A 23840-nucleotide genomic window follows, 5' to 3' on the forward strand; every position below is an offset into this window, starting at 1 on the left:
TCCTTTTGTTCTTTTTGTTACCTGTCTACATCTCATGTTACCAATAAACGTTACCTTGTTTAAGATCTACCAGTTGTGCCTATATGTTTATGGCCCCCACACCCCTAGACCAACAGGGGGGTCGTAACAACACGTTCTGGTATTTTTAAGATCGCTCAAGGTAACCAGTTGTTTTAGATCAGCCCAAACAAAGTGTTACCTGGATGATGAGGTGCTTGATCAATACGTGACTGGACATCAATAATTTGATTGTTCGGTTAGCTCGGAGGTAAAGTGAAGACCTCGCTGTAGATGTTACCTTTTGCTCAGGTGAGTTCGAATCCAGCGTGACGCGATTTTGTCAAAAGTCTATTTTCTTTCATTTCTTTTTTCATACGTCGCTGTAATGTAGTGCTCACTTATACAATCATGATCGCCGCAGTAGATTAAAGATGCTATTTGAAACTCGCCAGGAATGTTTGTGAATGTGTGACGAATCTGGGGATGGAGTCAGTCCGCAGCTGCTGTACACAACACGCGCACGTGTATGGCAACCAGTTAGTTTGAAAAACAGCAGGGCTACAACACCGGCTGTCTCTGACACTTGTAAATGCACTCTGCAAAAGTAAAAGCAGCTGTAACTAATGTCTGAGCTGTCACCATCGACCATGCGGAACTCAGCTGGGTCAGCATTGTGTAGTCCTCGTCTCCAGACTCGTTGGGAAACTCTTGTATTTTTCACTTTCTCTTGAATTAATAATGCAGCCTCCTCTGGTCTATGCCGAGGTGCATGCACGCCGCTCTAGGTTGTGTGTGTGTGTGTTGCGGCGGTTGCTGTTAACCTTAATTTTTGCAACAGATATCTCTTGGTCTAGGCTGGACCGGGGTGAATGAGCGCACCTTCATTGCCGTGAAACCAGATGGCGTGCAGCGGAGACTGGTGGGAGAAATCATGCGTCGTTTTGAGAGGAAAGGGTTCAAACTGGTGGGCGTCAAACTCATGCAGGTATTTGGGGGTGTAGACTTTTTTACTCTCCCTTGAGACTCATATTTCCAAAATAGTTTTGATCATGGCCAATATAATAAAGTACATTTTCTTGTCCTGCGCATCAGGCATCTGAGGATCTTCTTAGGGAACACTACTGGGACCTGAGGAGCAAACCTTTCTTCAAGGAACTGATCAGCTACATGAGCTCTGGACCAATCGTAGCAATGGTGAGACTCTCACACAAACTGTACACGTGACCACGGGATACAAAGGGTGTTCAGATATTCAGAGGTTTTTGATTTACTTACTACTACAGCAGGACAGAAGCCACTTGTCTCATCAGTCTCCATTCATAAATGTGATATTTGTGAAAAGCACAAAACCACACTAAGAAAATGTTTGACTTAAAGATGCTCTTTTGCATGTTCTAACTTGGTCAACATTTGATTTGATGAGGCCCAGCGAGGCAGAACTGATATTTGACTGTCAGATGTAATGCCAAGGACACTATCTTGTAATATTGATCTGCAAGCTGCACTCACGTACCCCTCTGTGTTTGTTCAGGTGTGGGAGGGTTTGGACGTGGTCAAGACTGCACGTAAGATGGTGGGCGAGACCAACCCTGCGGACTCACTGCCTGGAACCATCCGAGGAGATTACTGCGTGGAAGTGGGCAGGTAAGATCCGCCTGATGGTTCAGTTCTCCTCCTGCTGAGGGAAAATGTGAGGGAGACCAGGCTTTTTTTCCCGCAGCAATCTTTTCGCTGTGTGGTAGTAGGAAAAACACAGGTGTTCGGAAGAACATTACCGTTGGCTCTGCTTTATTCACCTGTCCCAGTAAGACATGGCAGTGTGACAGCGAGGCAGCATGCACAATAACAGGACTCTGAATGGAATTCAGCCATTGTTAACGTGACTATTTACACCTTTTACTTTTCCTACTAAGTCAAAATGTGTGCAGTAAAAAAAGGGCTGTATAAATGAGATAGGCATAATTTGTCCTCCTGAAACCAGTTCAACAGGCCAAATGGAGAGTCAAACATCAGTCTGTGCAGGCCCGCACAGTCCTGAGAACAAGTCTGATCAGCCAGTTAATTAAAATTACCTTGGTTTGCCATGGCTGTTCAGGGCTTTAAAACCAAAGCACGTAACTGAGTTTCCATTAGGGACTGAATCATTACCTTCCTTTTCTCTGCTGCATACTCAATACATTTATTGGTTTCATTTCTGGTTCATTTCTAACTTATAGTTCTCCAATCCCATCAAAAAAGGATATAAAATAACAAATAAAACCACACAACTCTTTATTATCAACACCACAGTAGCTCTAAAAACATTCTTCTACAGTTGACTGTTACTACATCAGCAGTTTCAACAGTGGTTACCAATATTAATTATATATATTTTAATGCTAAATTAATTAATTTCTTATTGGCAAAATGTAGGACTTTTGGAAAGATGGTCTTGCATTATATGAGGGTAGAAAGGTCACATGACAAACAACCAAACTTTGTGTTCCCTCTGAGATTGTCTTTTTTGTTATTTCGCATCTACAGTCAAAACGAAGCTGAATGATGTGCTGTAGTTTATTTTTTCCTGTAATGGGCTTCTGTCCAGGGCAGATACAGTTTCTCTGTGTCAGAGTGTCCTGAACATTTTTATGTGTGCTGTGCATTGCAGGAACGTGATCCACGGCAGCGACTCGGTGGAGAGCGCCCAGAGGGAAATCTCTCTGTGGTTTCGTCAGAATGAGCTTCAGTGCTGGGAGGACATCAGCAGCCACTGGATCTACAACTGACCGTCTACATTTGCTGTGTGTGTGTGTGTGTGTGTGTGTGTGTGTGTGTGTGTGCGCGCTTTCCTGTAGAGAAACCAGTGTTGTTGTTTTTTTTTTAATATTAGCATCATTACAAGACAGATCACATCATACCTCAAATGGATATTTTTGTGGCTTTGATAGCTTGTAGCCACACGGGAGAAAATGTGTCATCACGTTCTTGTTGCGTCTTTATTTCATAAAATGTTTTTGTTTTTTTAAAAGTCTGAACTACATTACTGAGGTCCGCTTCTGTTACCGTTTTCATTGTAGTCTTTGTTTAGTCCAGAGCACTAGCTCATGTTTACAGTTTTTAAGCAATAAGCTTGGAATGTCGAGCAATAAAAGTTTGTGATACATATTGCGCATCCGGGAATGACGAGTAAAGAGCTGCATTTAAATCCACCCTCAAAGGTAATTACTATTCAAAGTACAGGAAACACAAATCCTCACATAACTATGCTAGTAAACAAAAAAAGAATTGCTTACTAGCTCAGTTTGTTTTGGATCAAGCTTTCTTTTTCACTTGGAATAAGCTCCTTTCAATTTTAGTGGTGAAAGATCTGCCAAAATATACGCATGTAGTACTATTATCAGCAGCACAGATTGTTGTACCTTTAAAGGGTCACTTGGGACTACATGATTGTAAAAGGTAGAAGTTTTAAAATATGACTGTTACCAGCTTTCAGTGAGCATAAAGCTCTGATTGTGGTCAGGTCAAATTCAGGAGAAACTGTACTTTATTAATTGTGCTAATATCTTTTGCTCTGTAAAGCTCACATTCAGGCTTTTCTAAAACACTATGATGCTGTGTTAATTGTACTGGAATTGTCGAACAATAAATCTGATCAGGAAATCCTTTTAAAGTGTTTAGTCAGTTGTTTCTGTGTTCTGTAAAGTAAGACATCCACACATTAACCGTAGGTTTTTGTTTTCAGCACACAAATATGTTTAATATTTAATCCACACAGAGATCAATGCATGAATTTCCATACTGAACAAAGAGGATGGGCTTCAGTGCGTCTGGAGATTTACACATCCCTGTACACATAATGACAACACGTCACTGTTCACCTGCTTTACACCGAACAGCCTGATCAAACAGCCGTCAACACACTACGCTCCTCTTTAACGGGTTTAATAACCTCGTTCACACGACTCCAGCATGACTTTTCTGACCTTTCATTTACATCAGGCAGCTACACCAGATTTTTTATGTCATGTGGGGTCTGTTATCACACACTAAGTCAGTATCTCCTCGGGGCAGAGAAGGAGCAAACGTCACTAATTGAGACTCTTCAAACAGAGGTGACTGCAAGATTGGATGCAAAATATTTTAGGCAAAAGCCCCCAAAAAAAGCCCAGACTTCTGAATTTGACACGTAATTTTGACTTCCCATTTCCTCCATGCTGTCGTACCTTCACTTGCCCTCATTCTTAACAAACCCAAACTCGTTTCACCGTCCACTACAACTTCAAAACCAAAACAAGACTTTGGTTGCTGTCTCACTGGATTTGTATTTACTCACAAGCACTGTCAAAGACTGTCGATCCATAAACACCTGACATTTGCAACTCCGTTTAAACAGGGTCCATATCATGGCATGAATGTTTATGGATTGTTGATTGGCTGTTAGAAAAACCAGACAGATTTCTGGTGAAAATGCAAGTCAGTGTTGTCATTCACATTTCTGTAACGCCAGTTCTTGTGGGGGTTTTTTGTACAATTGATGCATGTTGGGGCTCTGGGCTTTGCTTTAAGACGAAGGTGGAGGTTTCATAGATAAACTAAGTGGAGGAAGAGGAGGAGTAACTTTGGGGCAGATGCAGGACATTTGAGGTAAATATAGGATACAGTGACAGGGTGAATATAAGATCGATACAGAAGAGGGAGGTAGTTATGAGGCTGGGTTACAAGGCTTATTGAGATAGTAACAATGCCCTGGGTGGGACAGAAACAGGATGGCAGGCAGATTACTAGATCAGAGGAGGTACTTACAAGGCATTAAAGTTACAAGGTGACGGGGCAGGAGGGGATTTAAAAGTTACAAGGGACAATACAAGGCTTGGAGGGTCGTTTTAGAGCCAAGGGGGGACTTTTACATGACCAGGGATAATTACAAGGTTTGAAAGCTTTTCAGGGGGGGTGGAAGAGGAGGAGATGTCTTTGAGCAGATGAGTGGGTGGGGGGTTAAAGCAGAGCCAGGTGTCACTCAGGTATGTAAGACACCTGCCAGACGATAATGTGGCTCCGCTCAGCTTTGCACAAAGCAGGTTTCATCTGCGAAGCTCCACCATTCTCTCCTTCCTCCGTCTCATCGTCCTCTCCATCTCCTGAGTGAAACAGATAAACACAGAACTTAAGAGCTGTAAATCCCATTTTAGGCTTTTGTCTATTTATTTCCGTATTCCTGTATTTTCTAAACCAACATTTCAACATGCAGGCACTGAATTTGTGCACAATGTTAGGGAAATAATCAAAGATCCATATTTTTAGGACACATTTCAAATCATTTTCAAGAGCTGAGAAGGAGGAAACTTTAAAATATATTTGTATAATTTTTGAAATGCCAAAGTTAAAGTTTGAAAGTTTTAACAACAGCAGCAACATCAGTACCATTGTTACGCTTGGTTATTTTAATTTGAAATTTTACAGGAAGTCTAAGTATTGTGTTTGGACAATTTGGACCTGAGTGTTCACTGCCTCTAATAGTCACAGCGAGGAACTGCCACACTAAACTGAATTTAATTTAATTACAGTGTTACAGTTCCTCACTGGAGGGCAGTCATGATAACAGTCACATGAATAATGAGTTATAACTGAGAAAATATGTTCTGTGCGTCACAAAGCTACACCTAATATGTGTGTGTGTGTCTGTGTGTGTGTGTATGCGTGGCGTCTAGTTTATGTGCAGGTGTGACTGCTTACCGATACGGAAGTCGATGTAGCCCTCCCCTCCACTCAGCACCAACACGTTATGAACACTCTGCGCCTCGGTCTCTTGGGGCGCTGTTGAGCCCTGCCCCTCCGATGGACTGTCCAGCACACTGCCGTTTAGGGTGGCCAGAACATTTCCTGACACACACACAAGAAAAAAACAAAAACAGGTACTAAAAAGGATGTCAAATTTGTGTCTATGTCTCGGTTAAAGTAAGTGACTGTAATCCAATAATCATTTTGTTAAATTCAGTGAATATTTCCACACGGTTTGCTAGCTTTCTGTTTTGTGTGTGCAGTGAAAAAAAGTCTGTTTTTCCTACACAGCCCTGGATCTGTAAACGGAAAACAAAGAAAGGGGTGTGGACCTTGCCACACAACATTGTTCCAGTCAATCAGCAGCAGGTGGCGTTTAAGACAGACGTTAGCTGCTTTAAATTGTTGGTGGCAAATTCCAGTGCGTAAATTAAATGCAGCTAGTAAGAGGGTACACTGAATTCAGAGCACAAGCAAGGTCATGATAATCTGCTGCATCAGCCGACAGACTGGCTTTGTGCCTACCGGGTACGGAGACGAAAAACTTGACAGCGTCACGGTGTCCGTGGAAGCAGAGCTGGGCCTGTGCCATGGAGCAGTAGGGGATGAAGCTGCTGCTGCTCTTCTCAGAGCAGTCGTCGCTGTACACATGGATCACTCCACCAGACGATGTAGGAGACACCTTATTGGCTGAGGGATGAGGAACCCAGGGGTGAGAAATTAACCAACTGTGGATTGTTTACAAGCAAATCGTATGTGGTAGCACGACGCAGGCATAAATAAAGAAAAAAAGACAAATGAAAAACACCCACATATATTTCCACAGATCAACTGAAAATGAGAAATGTTTTTTGAATATTTCAAAAACAACTTCAGACAGCTAAAACACATCCCTTTGCATGCAATAACTCTGGCACACACAAACATCTTTTATTCATTGATGCGATAAATCACAACGATAAATACAATGCAGAGCAACCAATGAGTAAAAGCAGTGTTCTGATGGACAGTAAAAGGTAAAATCATCGCACACAGAATACTTTTGGTGACCTTCAGTTAAATGAAAGAAACTAACTGAGTGCCTGATATGTGTCTTCATTCAGTGACGTTCACATCTTTACTAAGCTTAGAGAAACATGAAGCTTTAGCCTGCAGAAATTGTTTCAGAGGACATGAAAGTTTGACCGGACGGAGGAGGGAGTGAGCGCTCCCACTTACCCCTCACACCAAGGAGCTGTCCCCGGTGAAGGACCACCGCTACAGGAGGCGGAGGAGGAGGAAGGCGGAGGAGAGTGGGAGGAGAGCAGAGGAGAAAGAGGACAGTAACAGTAACAGTTATGACCAAGACTGTCTGTGGAAAGAGGGATGGCAAGAAAACAGAAGGCGGAAAGAAAGACGGGGAGCTCACAGGGACAAGAGGGAGTGAGCTAAAGGAGATCACAGACACAGCACGGCAGTATGTGAGGCTGTTTTGATTCTTCTGTTGGAAAACTGCAGAGTCCTGAGGGGTCAGTTAAAGCTGCTTAATGAGAATTTAAATCGGACACAATTTGATTTAATTTAAAGCTGCTGTTAGTTTCTGCAGTGTCAGTGCAAAGTAATGTAGTGGAGAGCCGGGATGATTGAAACACTTTTTAGATAAACTTCATTTTAAAAGATTAGGTTACAGAGAGAAACAATTTTTTTGTTGTGATCAACAACTCACGTGTGTTCTGTCTATACCAGGTGATATTTTGTACAAACAGCTTGAAAACATCTTCTGAATAACTCTCTGAAAGTGTGACGTCTCCAACCTATTTTTTGCGGTTCTGTACATGTTGATATAGTTTGGCATATCAAATTTGTGTGGGCTGGAGAGAATTGTTGTGTTACTTTTGTCCCATGTTTCATTCGTCCTGGCTCTCCCCTACAACTCATTAACTGTATTTCAGATAAGATCTATATAGTCAAAAGTGTGCTAAAGCATATTTGCCTTGAACTAATGAACCCAGCAATACAATGTCCTTCTCCACCTCATGGGTTTGGGCTTCATCTCATTATACAACCCTGTTGTAAAATAACAATGAACCTTGTGACTTTAAGCCAAAATGTAATGTGACCACACGGTGGTGCTGCTGGATTCAGATCCACACCAAACTCACTTATTTGATTAGGCTACTTATGAATTTTTGAAACCTGAGTTTTAGAGATATTCTACCAAGTAACATGCAGACAAACAATTGGACCACAAAATAACTAAACTAATGCTGTGTCAAGAGGATTTTAAGATCGCTGAAACTTGAAAGATTTTGATAAGAACTGTTAATCACCCCAAAAAACTTTCAGAAATTGTATTTAAATTTGTGGGTTTAGCAGACAGAGGAAGGTTGTTATATAGCCACTTATAATGTGTTTGAGAGTTCATGTGATACTTTAGTCCACACGTCACTGCTGTAAGGTGTATAAATAAAAAGAAACTCACTCTCTGTCAGCGGGATGGAGATGATCACACCGTTTCCGGTTCCTACCCAGAGACGATTTCCACCAATCAGAAGTGCTGTGATTCGCACAAAAGAGAAGCCTAGCTTGCCAGTTCCTGTGAATTACAACCAGAGTAAGCAGAGAACAACTTGACACTGCTGCATGTCAGTGAGAAATGAGAATATAATGAGCTACAAATAGCAGCATCTGTCACATGTTGCAGTAAAAGGTAGCCGAAGTGGGTGTTTCTGTAACTATGATCATTTTTAAGTCCCAGCGGTGACATTTTGGATTGTTAAATTTGTCATGTGATGCTTGATTAATATATGCATATTGTTTTTACACATCTTGACATAAAACATAATCACAAAATAATATGATTTAATAACATTTATGAAGCATTTTATGGGTCCAAACACCACTTTTCTTCATGTCCCACAACTGTGGTCTTAATGTTGAGATACGCAAAACAAGATAATTCAAAAAATATGATATTATTTCAAATGAAACTGTTAGATATAAATGTTCATCTACAACAAGTTGAAAATAATTTTTTTTTGTTTATTGATAATTTACATAATTTTTGCATCTAAAATCACCTGTCCCATACATCTGAGTCCTTATCGCAACACTGAACAAAGGCCATAGTAAAGGTTTTTTTTCAAAGCAAAACAAATCTAGTTTCTAGGGAAACAGAAGTTAGTAAGTGAGTTAGTAAGCACCTGGATGACAGGTGGGGCCACCCATACTAGGTGACCCTCAAGATCAAGAAAAACAATGTAAAGATAATCTTCTCTTCTGAAGTATTTATTGTGTGTCCTTAACATACAGCTTAGTAATTGTGTATTTTGAACTACATTAAAAAAGAAATTAATATTACTGTTGAATTCATGTATATTAGATAATAAGAGTCAAAGCTACTGTAGCAGACATTGCTAACTGCCATTTATTTGCAATATTAATAAAAATTCATTACCGCAACATGTCTTTACCGCAGCAGCTTTACGTGTCACGGTAAAGACCTTGTGTTGCAGTAGATACAAATTCAAGGCAAATTATTAAAATACAAATTATTAAGGCGATTATATACGTAACACAAACATGTCATTTTTGCAACTATAGATGAGACCAAGTTTTAGCTGTAAAAAGTATACATTTTACACACATTTGTTGTGGTTATTCTGGATGATATTGAGGTCACTGCTTTAGGGCCCCAGCCTACCATGACCATACCTGTAGTAGAGCAAGAACCACTGATAGTTCACATGACACGAGGGAGGGGAAAATACAATTCCAGAGAACTTTAATCTTTTCCTCACAGTGGGGGAGGGGACTAAGTTTTCTGTGAGAACGCTAATAGTTCACAACATAGGGGATGAGCAAACATAACAACGCTTGCAAAGCAAACTTCTTAACCATTTCTCTTGGACCTCTAAGCAAAGGTTTTTTTTGATGCTCTTTTGATGAGGATGAGACCCATAGTGTTGACCCTCCTGTAGTTTTTCAACCACCAGCACGTTTCTTCCAAAAATGAAAAGTTATGAGATGACAAGCTTAGATAGGTGGCGTGTGTGTGTGGGTATGGAGACCTACTTGTATGCCTACATTGGGATGCTCATTTTAGCAGGAGTGTACAAGTCAAAATGCAAAGCAAGGTGCACTCACACTCTCTGGTGGGCTGTAGGAAAAATATGCAGTTCATATTCAGTTAAATTCATTTTCTAGAGGTCAAATTGACCCCAAAGATAAAATATTTTCATAAATATGAATATAACAGGAGGTAACATTTACCATTAAAATTGTGTCCTTACTGACACAACATGTCATTACCGTATTATTGCTTTATTTGAATTATTATGATTTTATTAGCAAAAACACTTCAAAATCACTTAAGTAGAGATGATTAATACATTAGAATTGCAGTAATTTAATAATTACATTTTTTATTTGAATTAAAGGAAAATCTAGAAAATAAATGTTGCTGTAATGTAAGAAATATTTTGTAAGAAAAAGTGATGAAAACCATAAAAAATAAACATGTTCCAGATTAAAATCTTAATGACACAATACATTTTTGTCTACGTGTTTATATGTATTACAGACTCAGAAGTTTAAATTAAAATTCATACAAGTGGAATTTTCTTTTATTTGGGAGGTCAAAAGTGACCGTAGTTGCAGAAACAAGCTGCGGCTGACCTCGCCTCTGAGGATGACATTCTCTCTAAAACAAGCCAAAATACTCTCACCCAGCATCTTGCTGACGTATGGCTCAATGTCCACATCCTGGAGGTGCTGGTGCGTATGCGCGTGGTAGAGGCGCAAGGTCGAGTCTAGCCGAATCGACACCCACACACCGTCGCCGATCCACGCTAGCTGCCGCACCTGACTCTCCCTGCGAGGGTGGGCGTCGAAGGACTTCTACAGAGCGGTAAAAGAATCAGGGGTAGAGAAAATCAAGTGATTATTGCAGTTTTGTTGCTGCCCCATAAAAGGCAAAAGCTGATGTGACAGCGAGTTCATAACATACCTCGATCTGCATGCTCTTGGGCTGGATGACGTGGACCTTGTTCTTGTAGCCGCACCAAACCTTATCATGGACCACAGCCATGCAGCGGATAGAGTGATGAGGCCGACCGAGGTCCATTAGGTGGTAGTTGGACAAATCCCACTGGCCATCTGTTGACAAACCAACACAAAAGTTACAAAAAATTAATTAACACTTGACAACAGTTCCTACACTTCCACACAAGACACACTAAAACCATGAACTCACAACTTAGTGTTTTATCATCAGTGAAGCTGTGATACAAGATTTTAAAAAACGTCTATCTATTTTAATCAGTTTAAATGGGTGCAAACTGGACACATTGCTGTTTTCTGTGAAAGCCTTGTGAATTCAGTATTGGAAATTTCAGCCTGAATTGTGGGAATGCTAGTTCTTAAAAAATATATTTAAAATCCCAAATACCCTCTGATCTATGGAATATGGCGAGGGTCCCATCGGCGAGTGCAACCAACACACGACCTTTCACATGCCTGCAATTAGGGAGGAGACAGAGACTGCTGAAAAAACTTCTGATTCTAAAGTCCCAACTAGAAAACATTTGCCTACGATGTAGACATAGTTTAAGTGAGTGAGTTTAACTGCCACCACCACTTACACCAGACTGAGCACAGAGTCTTTGAGTTTGATGGAGTGGAGGCACTTCTTCCAGTTTCCCACTGCTGAATGGACGTAGAGCCTTGAGGGAGAACAGAGGCAAGATACTCCAGAGCAAAACCAAGAAGAGTTCAAAAGAAGCATGTCATGATATTTATTATATATGTGTGTGTGTCTTGGATGGAAGAGTCAAGCACTCTGTTGTGGTGAATGTTCCTATCCAGCATTCTTACAAAGTAAAGAGGTAACAATAAAAATATAAGCTTATGTGTTAAGTTAAATAAATAACTATAGTACATGTTTTTAGATACCATCAGCAGAAGAGTAGTTCTGCTGAGCGACTTACCAGCCGTTCTGGGCCCCAAGCCACATAGTAGGGGCCACGCTAGTGTAGCTCTTTGCTTCCTCACCTCCATCCTCTGACTCTGGAGGATGACAAGCTTCATCTTTGGACTGACCCCCGTTCCTGTGCGGACACACGACATACACATAGTTGTGTAGATCTTTTCATTGTGTATTCATTCACATTCCCCATGATTATCTTTATATGGACAGACTTTGAGCTCCTACCTGTCAGAGGTGTCTGCTGAACGAGGATGGGGATCGGTGAAGACGTGCTCAGTAAATGGTCCTGGAGGTCCCAGTTCTGTGTGGCCGGCTGTTGACTCGGGAACCTCAGTGGCCTCGGTGGCCTCCTCAGCCGACTGGGCGGGGTGAATCTTCCCATTCATGGGAGGAGCAGTGGGGGCTAAAGCACAACAAAGCAGTTAAAATAAACAGACAAAGAGGTGCGATGGACACCTTACTATGATCATAAAAAGATGCTGGACCATTTAAGATGTTCCCACCTTGTCCTTTGTCCATTATTGGAGTGTCAGTGCGTGAGGAGCAGTTGCTACGGGCAACGCTGCAGTTGGTGGCGCAGCCAACAAGAGTGATACCAGCCAACATGCCCTCAACGCTGCCAGTGTCCTCGCCTCCACCAGCTCCACCGTCACCTGGATCCAACACGATCTCTCCCGCTGGATAGTCGCTCTCACTGGCAGCTGCAAACACACACACACACACACACACACATTAATACATGTAAACACACTGCAGCTGTACAAAAAGTACATTCCCTTCAACATACCAGATGTATAACAATGCAACTATAGAGGTTTAACAAGCACTTGAGTCTCACCCGGCACACTGGAGATGCAGAGCACGTGGGCATTGCAGACGTTGAACTGGTCGACCAGTGAGCCCGGCTGGTTGGCATCGATGATGACCACCTTGCTGGCAGTGTGGGTGCTGGTGAGGATCCACACCCGACTGCTCATAGTGTCTGTTTCCTGGAGCTCCTTCGACTGGGTGAGCAGAGGAGGGAGAGACAAGACGTCAGGGTTTTAACACGGTCACGACTAACTGATAAAGGACAGACATGGTTCATGTGCTCTTCCACGCCTATGATCGATTTCTAGCTGCTGTGAATGCATGTTTTAAACTACGCTCTTGTAGTAATATAACCAACAAATGTCCTGAAATTGATTTTTTTTTACACTCGGCCTACCTTCCTCTTCTCTGGGGAGCTGTGGCTGCTTTTCTTGCCAGCTCCATCCTCCTCAGCGTGCAGGGGGTCGCTGCTGCCTGACGGTGCTTTTGCTGGTACTGACTCCTGGCTGCTGGCCCTCCAACCTGTCAGGTCCACCCCAGCTGCACACCACAACTACAAGCACGTGCACGCACATACGCATGATTTAAAAAATAAGCACATGTGAGTGACTTAAATGGCGATGCCCTTTTTAAAACTATGTTAGTGAAGCCTCATTGAGATGTTGCCTTCCCCCCCTAGACTCATTAGCTGGGTTCCCTGCCACAACATCCTCTGGCCTTGTGTTCCACCCTATTTAGGACACATTTATGCTTAATTTTTGGCCTAAAATCAGCCCGACTGACTCTCTGGTTGCCACAACTTTCGACCTAAGTGTGCCTTTAGTTAGCTTAATTACTGCCTAAGACTCATCCAATGCTGCTGAGGAGTGGCTCATTTGGCTTAAAATCTTAAAATTAAATATTCATGATATTTATCTTCAAAACAATTATTTTAAGTTGTTATTAAGAGTTTAACTGTCTTTCCCTGAAATCCTCACCTTCCTGTTTGGGTCCTTCTCAACAAGAGGACGACAGTACACAGGGACGGGCACATTCTTCATTCGGTTGTCCTCTTTCTCATTAGTGGTCTAAAAGCAGAGGTGAGAAGAGGTCAGGAGACAAGCAATGAAGTGAATTAATGTCTGGTTCCATCAAAACATCTCCACTGTTACTGGCCACTAATTAAAAACAAGAACATTCAGTGTGTGTATGTAATGTAAACAGTTAAACGTATGCCATTACTTACTAACTTAAATGTGTGTTTAAAGTGATTTTTCCTTTAAGGAAGAACACTAAGATCAAGCAGGAGTAAGTATGTGATAACGGCATTGATGTGTTAACTCAGGCAGGTAGAGACAGACAGAGGATAAAGGTTAAAAGGTTGCAACAACATTGGCAAAGGGAGAGAAAATTAGATTGACTCAACTCCACTAAGACCGGAGTTTATCAGAGAGATGCAGTCATAAGGCATGTTTGTGTACCGTATGTGCAACGTAACATTTCTTCTTTCGTCATATCATGCCTGAAAATGAACAATTTCTCTTTATTGCATTATCTTTATGCATTTCCAGAATTACATTTCATGGCAGGTTATATTTAGATCAACCAGTGTTGGTCTTTTACTTTCACATGGAGCTGATAGTGCCTCAGTTTGCAAAGTAAAGTTCACGCTGTCTTGATTATGTGGATATCTGTATATAATAACTCTTATTCTTTTGATTCCTACTATATATTGTATTTTTACATTAGTTTTTTATCTAATGTGTATTTTCTTATCTGTTGTGTTGTGTTGAATCTGGTGCTGCCGTAACAAGTGAATTTCTCCAGTGTGGGATCAATAATATCTATCTAAAATCTTCTTACACGTATTGAGTGTTTAGTCTCTTGTTTTTCTGTATTAGGCATCCGCTGCTATCTATGGGTCATGGAAAGTTAAAGGGAGGGGAAGCCCTAAGGGCGCATGCTGGCACTCTGTCGGTCTCACTTGCCTGTTGTCTCTTCAGCGGGCTGTCCTGAACGCTGTCCGTCTGAACACCAGGCTGCGGGAGACCAGAGTTAGAGCCACCTGCCTACCAACACACTCTGCCATCTGGCCTTTGAGCTGCACAGGGTCTCTCACATAGGATACACCATCCTGCTGTCGTATATATACTAAAGCACCAAATGAATGATCTAGCAGGTACAGTCAGAGCAATCTTTATCGTTTAACTGTGTTTGCCTATCACATTCTGTAGACCTGAGAAATTCAGGTTTATAAAGATTTGTACTTGTGACTTAAATGTGTGTTTGCATGTGTAACATCAGTGTCATACAGTGTGTGGGAGATTTGAGTTATTTAAAATTTAAATCTAAAACTATAGATCTGTTCTACACATTTATAAACTTGAATTTCTTATGGCTTTAAAATGGCTTCAAATCTTATCATATTATATGAATACAGTATCTCACAAAAGTGAGTACACCCCTCACATTTTTGTAAATATTTGATTATATCTTTTCATGTGACAAAACTGAAGAAATGACACTTTGCTACAATGTAAAGTAGTGAGTGTACAGTGTAAATTTGCTGTCCCTTCAAAATAAAATATCACAGAGCAATTAATGTCTAAACAGCTGGCAACAAAAGTGAGAACACCTCTAAGTGAAAATGTCTAAATTGGGCCTAATTAGCCATTTTCCCTCCCCGGTGTCATGTGACCCGTTAGAGTTACAAAGTCTCAGGTGTGAATAGGGAGCAGGTGTGTTGCAGGTGGGCTGTAGGGCAGTATTCCAACATGATAACAACCCCAAACACACCTCTAAGACAACCACTGCCTTGCTAAAGAAGCTGAGGGTGAAGGCGATGGACTGGCTAAACATCTCTCCAGACCTAAACCCTATTGAGCATCTGTGGGGCATCCTCATGATGTCGTCATTGAGGAGTGGAAGAGGACTCCAGTGGCAACTTTTGAAGCTCTGGTGAACTCCATGCCCAAGAGGGTTTAGGCAGTGTTGGAAAATAATGGTGGCCACAAAATATTGAGACTTTCGGCCCAATTTGGACATTTTCACTTAGTGGTGTAGTCCCTTTTGTTGCCAGCTGTTTATACATTAATTGCTGATTGCGATGTGTTATTTTGAGGGGACAGCAAATTTACACTGTTATACAAGCTGTACACTCACTACTTTACATTGTAGCAAAGTGTCATTTCTTCAGTGTTGTCACATGAAAAGATATAATCAAATATTTACAAAAATGTGGGGGGTGTACTCACTTTTGTGAGATACTGTATATTAGATAAATCATACAACTTAATTTGAGTCTTCACCTCCCTGGCTGTCAGTAACTTTTGCCAATCAGTAAAACAACTGAGTTTTTTCTAATGCAAAGTGAGTTATTTGTGTATTTTTGTTGTGTATGTGGAGGTCCAGAGGGGTCTCTAACCACGTAAGGTGGTTTGTGTGTGTGTGTGTGTGTGAATACCTGTTTAAAGCGAGACGGCACACTCCAGCCACAGGCCTGCATGATGCCGTCATCACGGCGCATGTGCTCGCGGACCTGTCGGTACTGTTCACGCCGCTGCTCTCGGCGAGCCAACAGTGCAGAGTCGCTGAGGAGAGACGCAACACCGTTACTGGCCAGTCTGGAAGCAACGGGAGGAAAGGAAGGGAAAAGAGAGAAAAGGGCGAAGCGTTAGCAGCCTGGCCAGCCAGCAGCAAGAGATGGAGAGAAGAGATGAGAAGATAAAGCAGCAGCAGTTGTTACCAGCACAAGTTATACTTGTTTTCAAGCCAAGCAGTGTTTTATCACCTGAAAATTATAATTTTAAATATGTTGAGTGTTTTAGTCAGTGCTTGCGTAGTTGTGCTCAGTTTCCTTCATGCATAGCCTTTGTGTCTGTCTGTATGTGATATGTCTGTGGTCTGATGTATTTATGTGTTTCTGTGTTTGTGAGACAAAGGCTAAAAAAGCAAAGACAACTTGAGTCAATATGAGAACAAGCTTACTGATTCAAACTCTGCCATCTAGTCACGCTTTAAATTCAAAACAGGAAGCTATAAGAAATGTTTATTCGTGTTAAATGTCAGGTTCATTATTACCAAAACCGGAACATCTACCACTAAAAGGATATTATCCCTCCAAATCATCTCTTTGATAACAACTGTGCAATAGCCAAAATATGCTTTGCCGTTATAGCCAAAGATCCAGATAAGATAATATTCAGAATATTTCCTTCACTCATTAAGATATTTGAAAACCATTCCTAAATGTTGAACGCTCTAATCTCCAAGCTGCCACAAGCGAGCAAGCAACCAGGTGCCAAAGTGGAAAGCAGATAAAGATGGAGGTTTAGGGTTTAGTGAAGGTATCTAGCAGGTTGCTGCTCACTCTTCGGGGAAGAACTCCAGTGTGCGGTTGGAGGTGGAGATCTGACACATGGTGTGGCTGCGTCGCTGAGAGAAACCGGCCGGTGAGGGAGACTTGTAGTGGATGTTGACGCTGTAGTACGGCCGCTTGACAGGCGGAGGGCTGGACGATGAGCTGAAGAGACGTGCAAAGCTGGCAGATGGAGGGAGAAAGAGAATGAGGCATTTTACTTTTGACAGTTTTGTTTTACCAAATAATTAGTTTGGGGCAATTCTTATTTCCCTTCAGTAAATAAGTTGAATAAAAGCAGAATCTCACAACTGCCAGATGGTGGACTTCTTTTTCTCTTGGATTTGAGGACTCTCCCGTGATGCCCTGAGAAGAAAGAGACGTGTGAGTCAAAGGATATCTCAGGCATTTATGTGCAAACAAAGTCACATTTTTGTGGTGCACTGAAATAACATTTCAAATAAATGTGTGGCTTAATGCAACATTAAATGTCTACAATTTGGAACAAAAGATAGCCTACTTATTCTTTAAGATCATTTACTGTCCTTGTGTTCTACTTTAAAAGCAGCGACTTCCTCTTGTCTACCTGATCATTTCTGTCCACCGGACGGCCTCCTGCAGCTCCATCAGCCTCTCTTTGTACTGATTCCTCTCCATCAACACACGGGCCATCTCCACCCGGGTGAACCGTCGTCGCTGCGTCATTGTCATGTCGCCGTCCTGCATGGGCGATGAAAACTGGGAGAGAGCATGGTGCCATTTTTTTAATAAAACAAGGTCTTCCACATCAACCAAACAACCCAAAATATTTAGTTTCATTAAGCAAAGATTAGAGATGCTGATGAATATGAGCAGTAAAACTTACTTTGTCAGCTTATATGTGGTTTGTTATGCGCTTTTCTACAGTCTGAGATTCTCATTATACTAGTGATAAAGAAAATAACACTGATAACTCCAAAGAAGCATGAACACTGATTCAATGCGCAGGATCAGGTATGTAGACAGGGACACGGGCAGTTTTACTTACATCATCACCTCCTTCATCCTTGGAGTCCCGAGATGCACCAAGAGCCTCTGCTCTTAATCTGCAACCCAAAAGCAAAAACAGCATTACACATCCTTTTTTGAGGCGTGTGAACTTGTGGACATGCAGGGAAGAAGTTGATGCCACTGAGACTGGGAGTCACTGGAGGAGCTTTTAGTAGGAGAAATCTGGGACTTAAGTCTTTGTTGACAATGCTTCTGGAGTTGCTGTGGGCATTAGCACATGTGTTACTAATATCATTAACACTGGATCCATTTTATTCAAGTGCACACTATCAAGACCCTGAAACTGAAGCAGCTAAATGGAATTCAGCAATTCTTGATTTGATTATTAACACCTGTGCTTTTTTCTGCTGACATCTCAAAATGTCTTTCTTAATTTCTGTTCTTCATTCCTAATAATGACGGTCTGAAAAGTCTAAAAGAGATGAAAAGAAAACCAGAATATTCTACACTCTGTCCCTCCCTGTAAGTCCTTTTAATAATAAACCTTAATAAACACTTTAGCCCATTTAAGCTGTGCAAGAACTTGAAATGACAAGCTGTAAGAGATAACTGTTTCATCTGTTGTATTTCTACTAGTTGTACGGTCTCTCTGAAATGTTTCTGATGATGCTCTAGCACAAGAGCCTGAATCTGAAAACATATCTCAAGAAACCGGCATGACATTTGGCATCTTTGTAAGTATTTGAACTCAGTTGGAAGACCCTTTTTATTTATTACCATCCATTTCACTTCTTGCTTAAAATGGTCTAGCTTTGTGGCCCGCAGGTGTATCTAATGCACCTTAACATTTATTAGGTGTTGTAAAAATGTTGTTGTGCCTCTAGAAAGGTGTCCTGGTGAGTTTTACAATTTCCACCGTAGCACATGAAGTTGGTCCTATGTCGGCTTTAACCGCAGGTAAAAGGCATCGTCTTCCAATACAAGCAACCTCCTCCATAAACACACATAAGCTGCCACAATATGAAATCTATTGCTCACATACACAGACTGTTTTTTTAAGAGTTTAAGAGTTTGAACTGCAGGCAAACATGGCTGATTAACAAAAAAACTGATTTGAAAATGAGTTGAAAAGCACATTTACTGAAGTAAGGAACATTTTGATGGTGTGCTCCTTTATGATTTATTCTTCTTTGAAGAAGGGTTCCACAGTTAAGGAGTCCACCCAGCAGGACACAGAGTTCCTCCTGTCACTGACCCAACTAAGATTACTGAACGATCAATACAGGATATCACATGGAGCGTGAAGTGGCCAAGATGCTGTCTACAACACAGAAAAACTAAGATCTGTATTCAGACATTTTGTCCTCTGATTCTTTGGACCTGTCACCACTGGCAGTTTTTCAACACTATCATGTTACTCTTCTTCTGTGTCTGTTGCCAGGATGCATTCACTCCGCCATGGAGGGTCACTTAGATTTGGATTACAGCAACACTGAAAGTCATTATTTTGAGTCATAAAAGTTATTGTTATCTAACTGCTGCACTGTTTATTAAACTTGCATTTGACCTGGTATTATTGTTACCTGTAGCACCCCCAAATGTATTTCTAATTAAATTACCAATTTAAATGAGCATAGTGTTTTCTTCCTGAACTCATCGTGTTATTATTTTCACCTCTTAAGTTCTTCTTCCAGCTCCTTGACTCTGGCGTCCACCTTGTTCTTGGACTGCCTCACAGCCTCCAGCTCCTCCCTCAGCACCTCCTGCTCCCCTGAAAGCTCGTCCACTTTGGCTATAAGGTCATTTTTCACAATGTTGAGAGCATTTCTGTCAAGCAAAGAGCACAAAGTAAGAAAGACATCAAAACCCTTCCAGGAAACTACAAGTTGGGCTTTCACGCACACACGCACGCACGCACGCACGCACGCACGCACGCACGCACGCACACACGCACACACTAAACTAAGAACATGTTGTATGGGTGAGAAAACAAGGAAGATGGCAGGCAGACCTTCTGAATCCAGAAGAGGTGCAGATCATGAACCAATCAGAGGAATGTCACACTCATTTAAACACACTTTTAGAGCACAAATAAATATTTTATTTTTTATAAAATGAGGATGAAGATTAAGACCAACACAGCTGCACACTTTAATCTTCTCTGTGTCTCTTACTTGGTCTCTAGGAGCTGTTTGTTCTCTGTCAGCAGGTTCTCCACCTCCTTGCCCATCCCTGAAACAGTCACATTCACACCTCTGTTACTCACCACACACAATGCACATCGTCCATTAATCAATAAACCCTTTTTTCGATAAGCAAAGTGCATTTCCCAGAAATTCTGTGCCAACGCTGCTTTTCAGATCAGCCAAAGGAATTGCCTTTTGTGGAGGATTTGCATAATTTGTTCCACAACTTGAAAAAGCTTAAAATTGAATTTAAATGAAAATGAATGGACTGATTATTGATTTAGGGGCTCATGTAAACGAGGAAGCTAAATAGGGTTGAAAAGGAAGGTTTGTTGTTAAATAATCTGAAGAAAACACTAACTGACTTAAGTTAAGATCATCAGCTGGGAGGAGTCTTGGAGCATCTTTAACTGCTACAGCATCACCAGGCAACATTATAACTTTTAGTGTGCTGCCAGCTGGTGAGAACATATTGGCACAGTACACCCATCAAAATTCTTGATCAAAATAGGCCTATAACATGTCATTTCATCCAAACTTTATCCATGAGTGAACACATATTCGGAATTCAGGGTTGATCCCTTAACCACAACAATGATAACGTCATGCTCAACCTATTCATCTTGTTATCAAATCTTTGTTATTGCCAGACATTGAAAAGGACGTGCAAGCAGCAAGCACTGTGCAACATAAGCTAAAAACACAAACTTTAAGCAGAAATTTCAACACAGAGAAAAATCTGGACATGAGAACATGTCAAAAACAAAGAAACACAAGAAAAACAAAAAGCCAAGAGGTTATTATATACCAGGTGTCAATTACACAAGACTGGTGACAGTTTGTCTACAGAGAAAATGATCCTTGGTGGACACTGGATTAGAAAATTCTGCAGTCAGATCACATACTGCAAAGTGCAAATTGAAAAATTAAGAAAAAAATTAACATCTTTCTGGTTTCTGTGTCTTCTTACAGCTGCTAAGACCGGCAATTTTAACTGCAACGCTCGATTGCCATCTATTCCCTAAAATCAATCTCTTAATGTAAATAGTCATATCTTGGACTTTGAAGGTGGTGAGAAGGACAGCTGGAAGATTTATTTTTTGATGAAACACCATCTTACTGGGAGGAAAAAACACTTTATGGAAGCCAACTGAGTTTGTCTCCTGTTGAACTGGTGTTCAACACACAGCCTGTTTACCTCTCAAGACTTGCACTTTCACTATTTTGTTCTTGATTCAGAGTTCTGCACAGCCTCTCTACCATTCCATTATTCTCCGGTAGTGTTTTCTTTCCAAACAAAGGTGTCTTTATATTTTAATGTTCTATAAATAGGGAGTTCTTTATTGAAAAAATATATAAAAACTTAGCTATGTGAGATGCAAAAGGTGGCACAAAAATGTAAATATAAAGCCACACATAAAATGGACACAAAGCAGGAACCAGAAGGATGTAAAAGCTGGAGGCCAGGGAATGACATAACAAGCAAATGTGACCATGAGCGTAGGCAAGGTGTGCCTTACCGAAGAAATCATCACGAACTGGAGGCAAAAGAAGAAGACGGGAGAAGGAGAAAGAGGAAAGGCCACAGATCAGAGAAGAAAGAGAAGGGCAGGAAGGGAAGAGAGGAGAAAAAGGATGCTGATAAGCATTTTTGAATTTGGACGAGCAGGAGGGATAAAACCTAAGCTAAAAACAAAAGCTGCCATCTGGCCCTGAAACACTGAAACAGCGTCAAGGAGAGAGAATGATTTTTTAAATTTAATTAATTTCCTTAAAGAATAAAAATACTGCATGTGCATGGATATTGGGCATCTACTGTATCATAAAAATGTCCAGATATCAAAGCAATCAATGAATATTTATATATTACTAATTAAAACTATAGTAATGCACCCTTTTCTGATTTGTATACACAGAGATTAACATCTACTCTTAGCTGTGGAGTTTGGAGAGCAGAGAGGAGTCGAGAGAGTAAGATACCAACCAATGCATGCTCAGATACACACCTGAGAACTCGCCTATGGGTGTCACCAGCAGAAGCACATAAAAGGGGAAAAAAGGAAACGGATGAGAGGTTAACAGATGGACAAGATGATGGGTCCCCTTCTGTTTCTTCTATAGAAAAATCAGAGACAACAAATCTAAACCCAAAATAACTCAGTTGAGGTAACAGAAATTAAGGTCCACCAGAAGTGTATTGGCCAAAACAAGATTGACAATTAACATCTAAGATAAATAATAATCTGACTCTTAACTCTAACTGACTCTAACTTTTAAAGGTCTATTTACACTCACAACCTTTGAACTGAGCTGAACCAAACATGCCCTTGCCTCATAAGACAAGAGGGAAAAAACATATACAAAGTATAAAGACAAAGAAATAATAAAAGTAACACTGCATGAATGGGCAGCTGGGGTTGGGGGTGCAGCCAGTGAGGGATTGTATGGTTTTTCAGGAAGTGACGCAGGGATGAGCTGCTGGCATGGAGTGTATTCCAGCCTCAGCCATGCAAGGTAAAAAAAAGTCAGAGTCGGCGCAGTGGCACATTCACACAGCCTCACATGGAGCTCCTGCCCTGCAGTATCGCAAAGCAAAAACAAATGCTGGCTTTGTGCAACGCGCACATGCGTCCGCCCTTACTTCCCTTTGGATCTACACTTAATCTGATATTACGTTTTATTAGTAATATCACACATTGGCAGTTTTAGTAGTAGTCTCAAGCTTCACTTTCACCGGCTCAAGGTGAGCAATGATCACCTCAGGAGGCAGCTTCACTTTTCAGGCATTTTCCTTTGAAGTGAAATGCTGACCACTGACCAAAAGAGAACGATATCTCTGACCAGCAAAGTGATTTCGTGTCATTTGCTTCACCTTTACTGCCAAGCTTTAGGGCTTTAAAATAAGCAATTTAACCTACGAACCTACGACTGCAGCAAAGGTTATGGCAGCCAAAGTCCTGTTCATACCTAGCAGCTCGGCGCCTGCATCAACATCTCCAATGATGTCCGACTTGGCGTCTTTGATCTCATGGTAGAGAGAGTCGGTGTTGATGCCGAAGGCCTCGTTCACTATGCCCTGGGAGGGGCTGAAACACACAATGGATTTCATTAGACAATTGAAGTGAAAGAAACAATAAAATCTTACTTCTGATCACTTGTACTACCTTAAAGTCCTAACCGTACTTTCACCAGGTAAAGAACACCAAAATCATAAATATTTAAACACAGCTAGGGGATAAACCCACCAATGAACAGGTGCAACCAGTAGCTATTAGTATACAAATTAAGGTCAATGAGCATTTGGTCATTTCAAAATGTAACTTGAAACGTTCATGGACGTAAAAACTACATATCTGAGCCTGCAAATATGGACACAACAAACCCCTAACATAATTTCAATAGAGAACTAGCTGACGCTAACCTGCACTGCTGTTTTGAAACAAGTTGAATAGTACAAAGGTTTGAAATATGTGCAATGTTTAAAGGAATTTTGAAAGGCTTGCGCTAAAATGAATTGCTGATTTGAACAAATTTGAATAGTACTGTGATTTGAACTGTGATACACCTGCAGGCATGCTCAGCTGGGAGAACTTGTCCTGCAGCAGAGCTGGAATAATGTTATTGAAGGCAGAGTTGTTGAAGTACAAATGCAATAACAAGCTGGAAGCTACTGTATATTGTTACACTGTCAAACCTGCTAAAAGGTAAATCATTCAAGGTTTGAAAGAATTTATAGCTGAAAGATTTGAAAATTTAAATTAATGTAAGAAAGTCTTTGAAGATATGACTTAAAAAA

General features: G+C 41.0%; 2 protein-coding genes and 1 long non-coding RNA gene across 23 annotated transcripts in view; 2 read left to right on the forward strand and 1 right to left on the reverse strand.

The window, feature by feature from the left end:
* nme3 (NME/NM23 nucleoside diphosphate kinase 3) overlaps positions 1–3649 on the forward strand; it is a 5233-nt gene extending 1584 nt beyond the window's left edge. For 3 of the 9 annotated variants that reach the window (XM_046075143.1, XM_046075120.1, XM_046075126.1), the window contains exons 2-5: positions 839–985; positions 1093–1194; positions 1532–1644; positions 2648–3649. In XM_046075143.1, coding sequence (XP_045931099.1) covers positions 839–985; positions 1093–1194; positions 1532–1644; positions 2648–2765 — 480 coding nt within the window. In that variant the 3' untranslated portion in view covers positions 2766–3649. The other 6 variants (XM_046075104.1, XM_046075090.1, XM_046075137.1 and 3 more) reach the window with 5 other exon arrangements.
* A 55-nt stretch (positions 3650–3704) lies between these two features.
* Positions 3705–23840, reverse strand: part of mapk8ip3 (mitogen-activated protein kinase 8 interacting protein 3) — a 35373-nt gene continuing 15237 nt past the window's right edge. For 8 of the 13 annotated variants that reach the window (XM_046075068.1, XM_046075054.1, XM_046075024.1 and 5 more), the window contains 24 exons: positions 23012–23130; positions 22051–22062; positions 20033–20090; positions 19533–19685; positions 17896–17953; positions 17455–17606; positions 17178–17234; positions 16881–17051; positions 15975–16134; positions 14500–14550; positions 13510–13599; positions 12930–13085; positions 12561–12726; positions 12226–12423; positions 11948–12125; positions 11724–11843; positions 11379–11459; positions 11186–11253; positions 10745–10893; positions 10464–10635; positions 8219–8332; positions 6283–6447; positions 5713–5859; positions 3705–5117 (listed from right to left, as the gene is read on the reverse strand). In XM_046075068.1, coding sequence (XP_045931024.1) covers positions 4993–5117; positions 5713–5859; positions 6283–6447; positions 8219–8332; positions 10464–10635; positions 10745–10893; positions 11186–11253; positions 11379–11459; positions 11724–11843; positions 11948–12125; positions 12226–12423; positions 12561–12726; positions 12930–13085; positions 13510–13599; positions 14500–14550; positions 15975–16134; positions 16881–17051; positions 17178–17234; positions 17455–17606; positions 17896–17953; positions 19533–19685; positions 20033–20090; positions 22051–22062; positions 23012–23130 — 2920 coding nt within the window. In that variant the 3' untranslated portion in view covers positions 3705–4992. The remainder of the gene's footprint in view (positions 5118–5712; positions 5860–6282; positions 6448–8218; positions 8333–10463; positions 10636–10744; positions 10894–11185; positions 11254–11378; positions 11460–11723; positions 11844–11947; positions 12126–12225; positions 12424–12560; positions 12727–12929; positions 13086–13509; positions 13600–14499; positions 14551–15974; positions 16135–16880; positions 17052–17177; positions 17235–17454; positions 17607–17895; positions 17954–19532; positions 19686–20032; positions 20091–22050; positions 22063–23011; positions 23131–23840) is intronic. The other 5 variants (XM_046075029.1, XM_046075018.1, XM_046075059.1 and 2 more) reach the window with 5 other exon arrangements.
* LOC123986780 lies at positions 5741–8927 on the forward strand. The gene is made up of 3 exons (XR_006828977.1): positions 5741–5891; positions 6049–6469; positions 6861–8927. It is a non-coding gene; the product is annotated as an uncharacterized LOC123986780 (long non-coding RNA).

Source organism: Micropterus dolomieu, linkage group LG02, assembly GCF_021292245.1.
Source record: "Micropterus dolomieu isolate WLL.071019.BEF.003 ecotype Adirondacks linkage group LG02, ASM2129224v1, whole genome shotgun sequence".
Lineage (NCBI taxonomy): Eukaryota > Metazoa > Chordata > Actinopteri > Centrarchiformes > Centrarchidae > Micropterus > Micropterus dolomieu.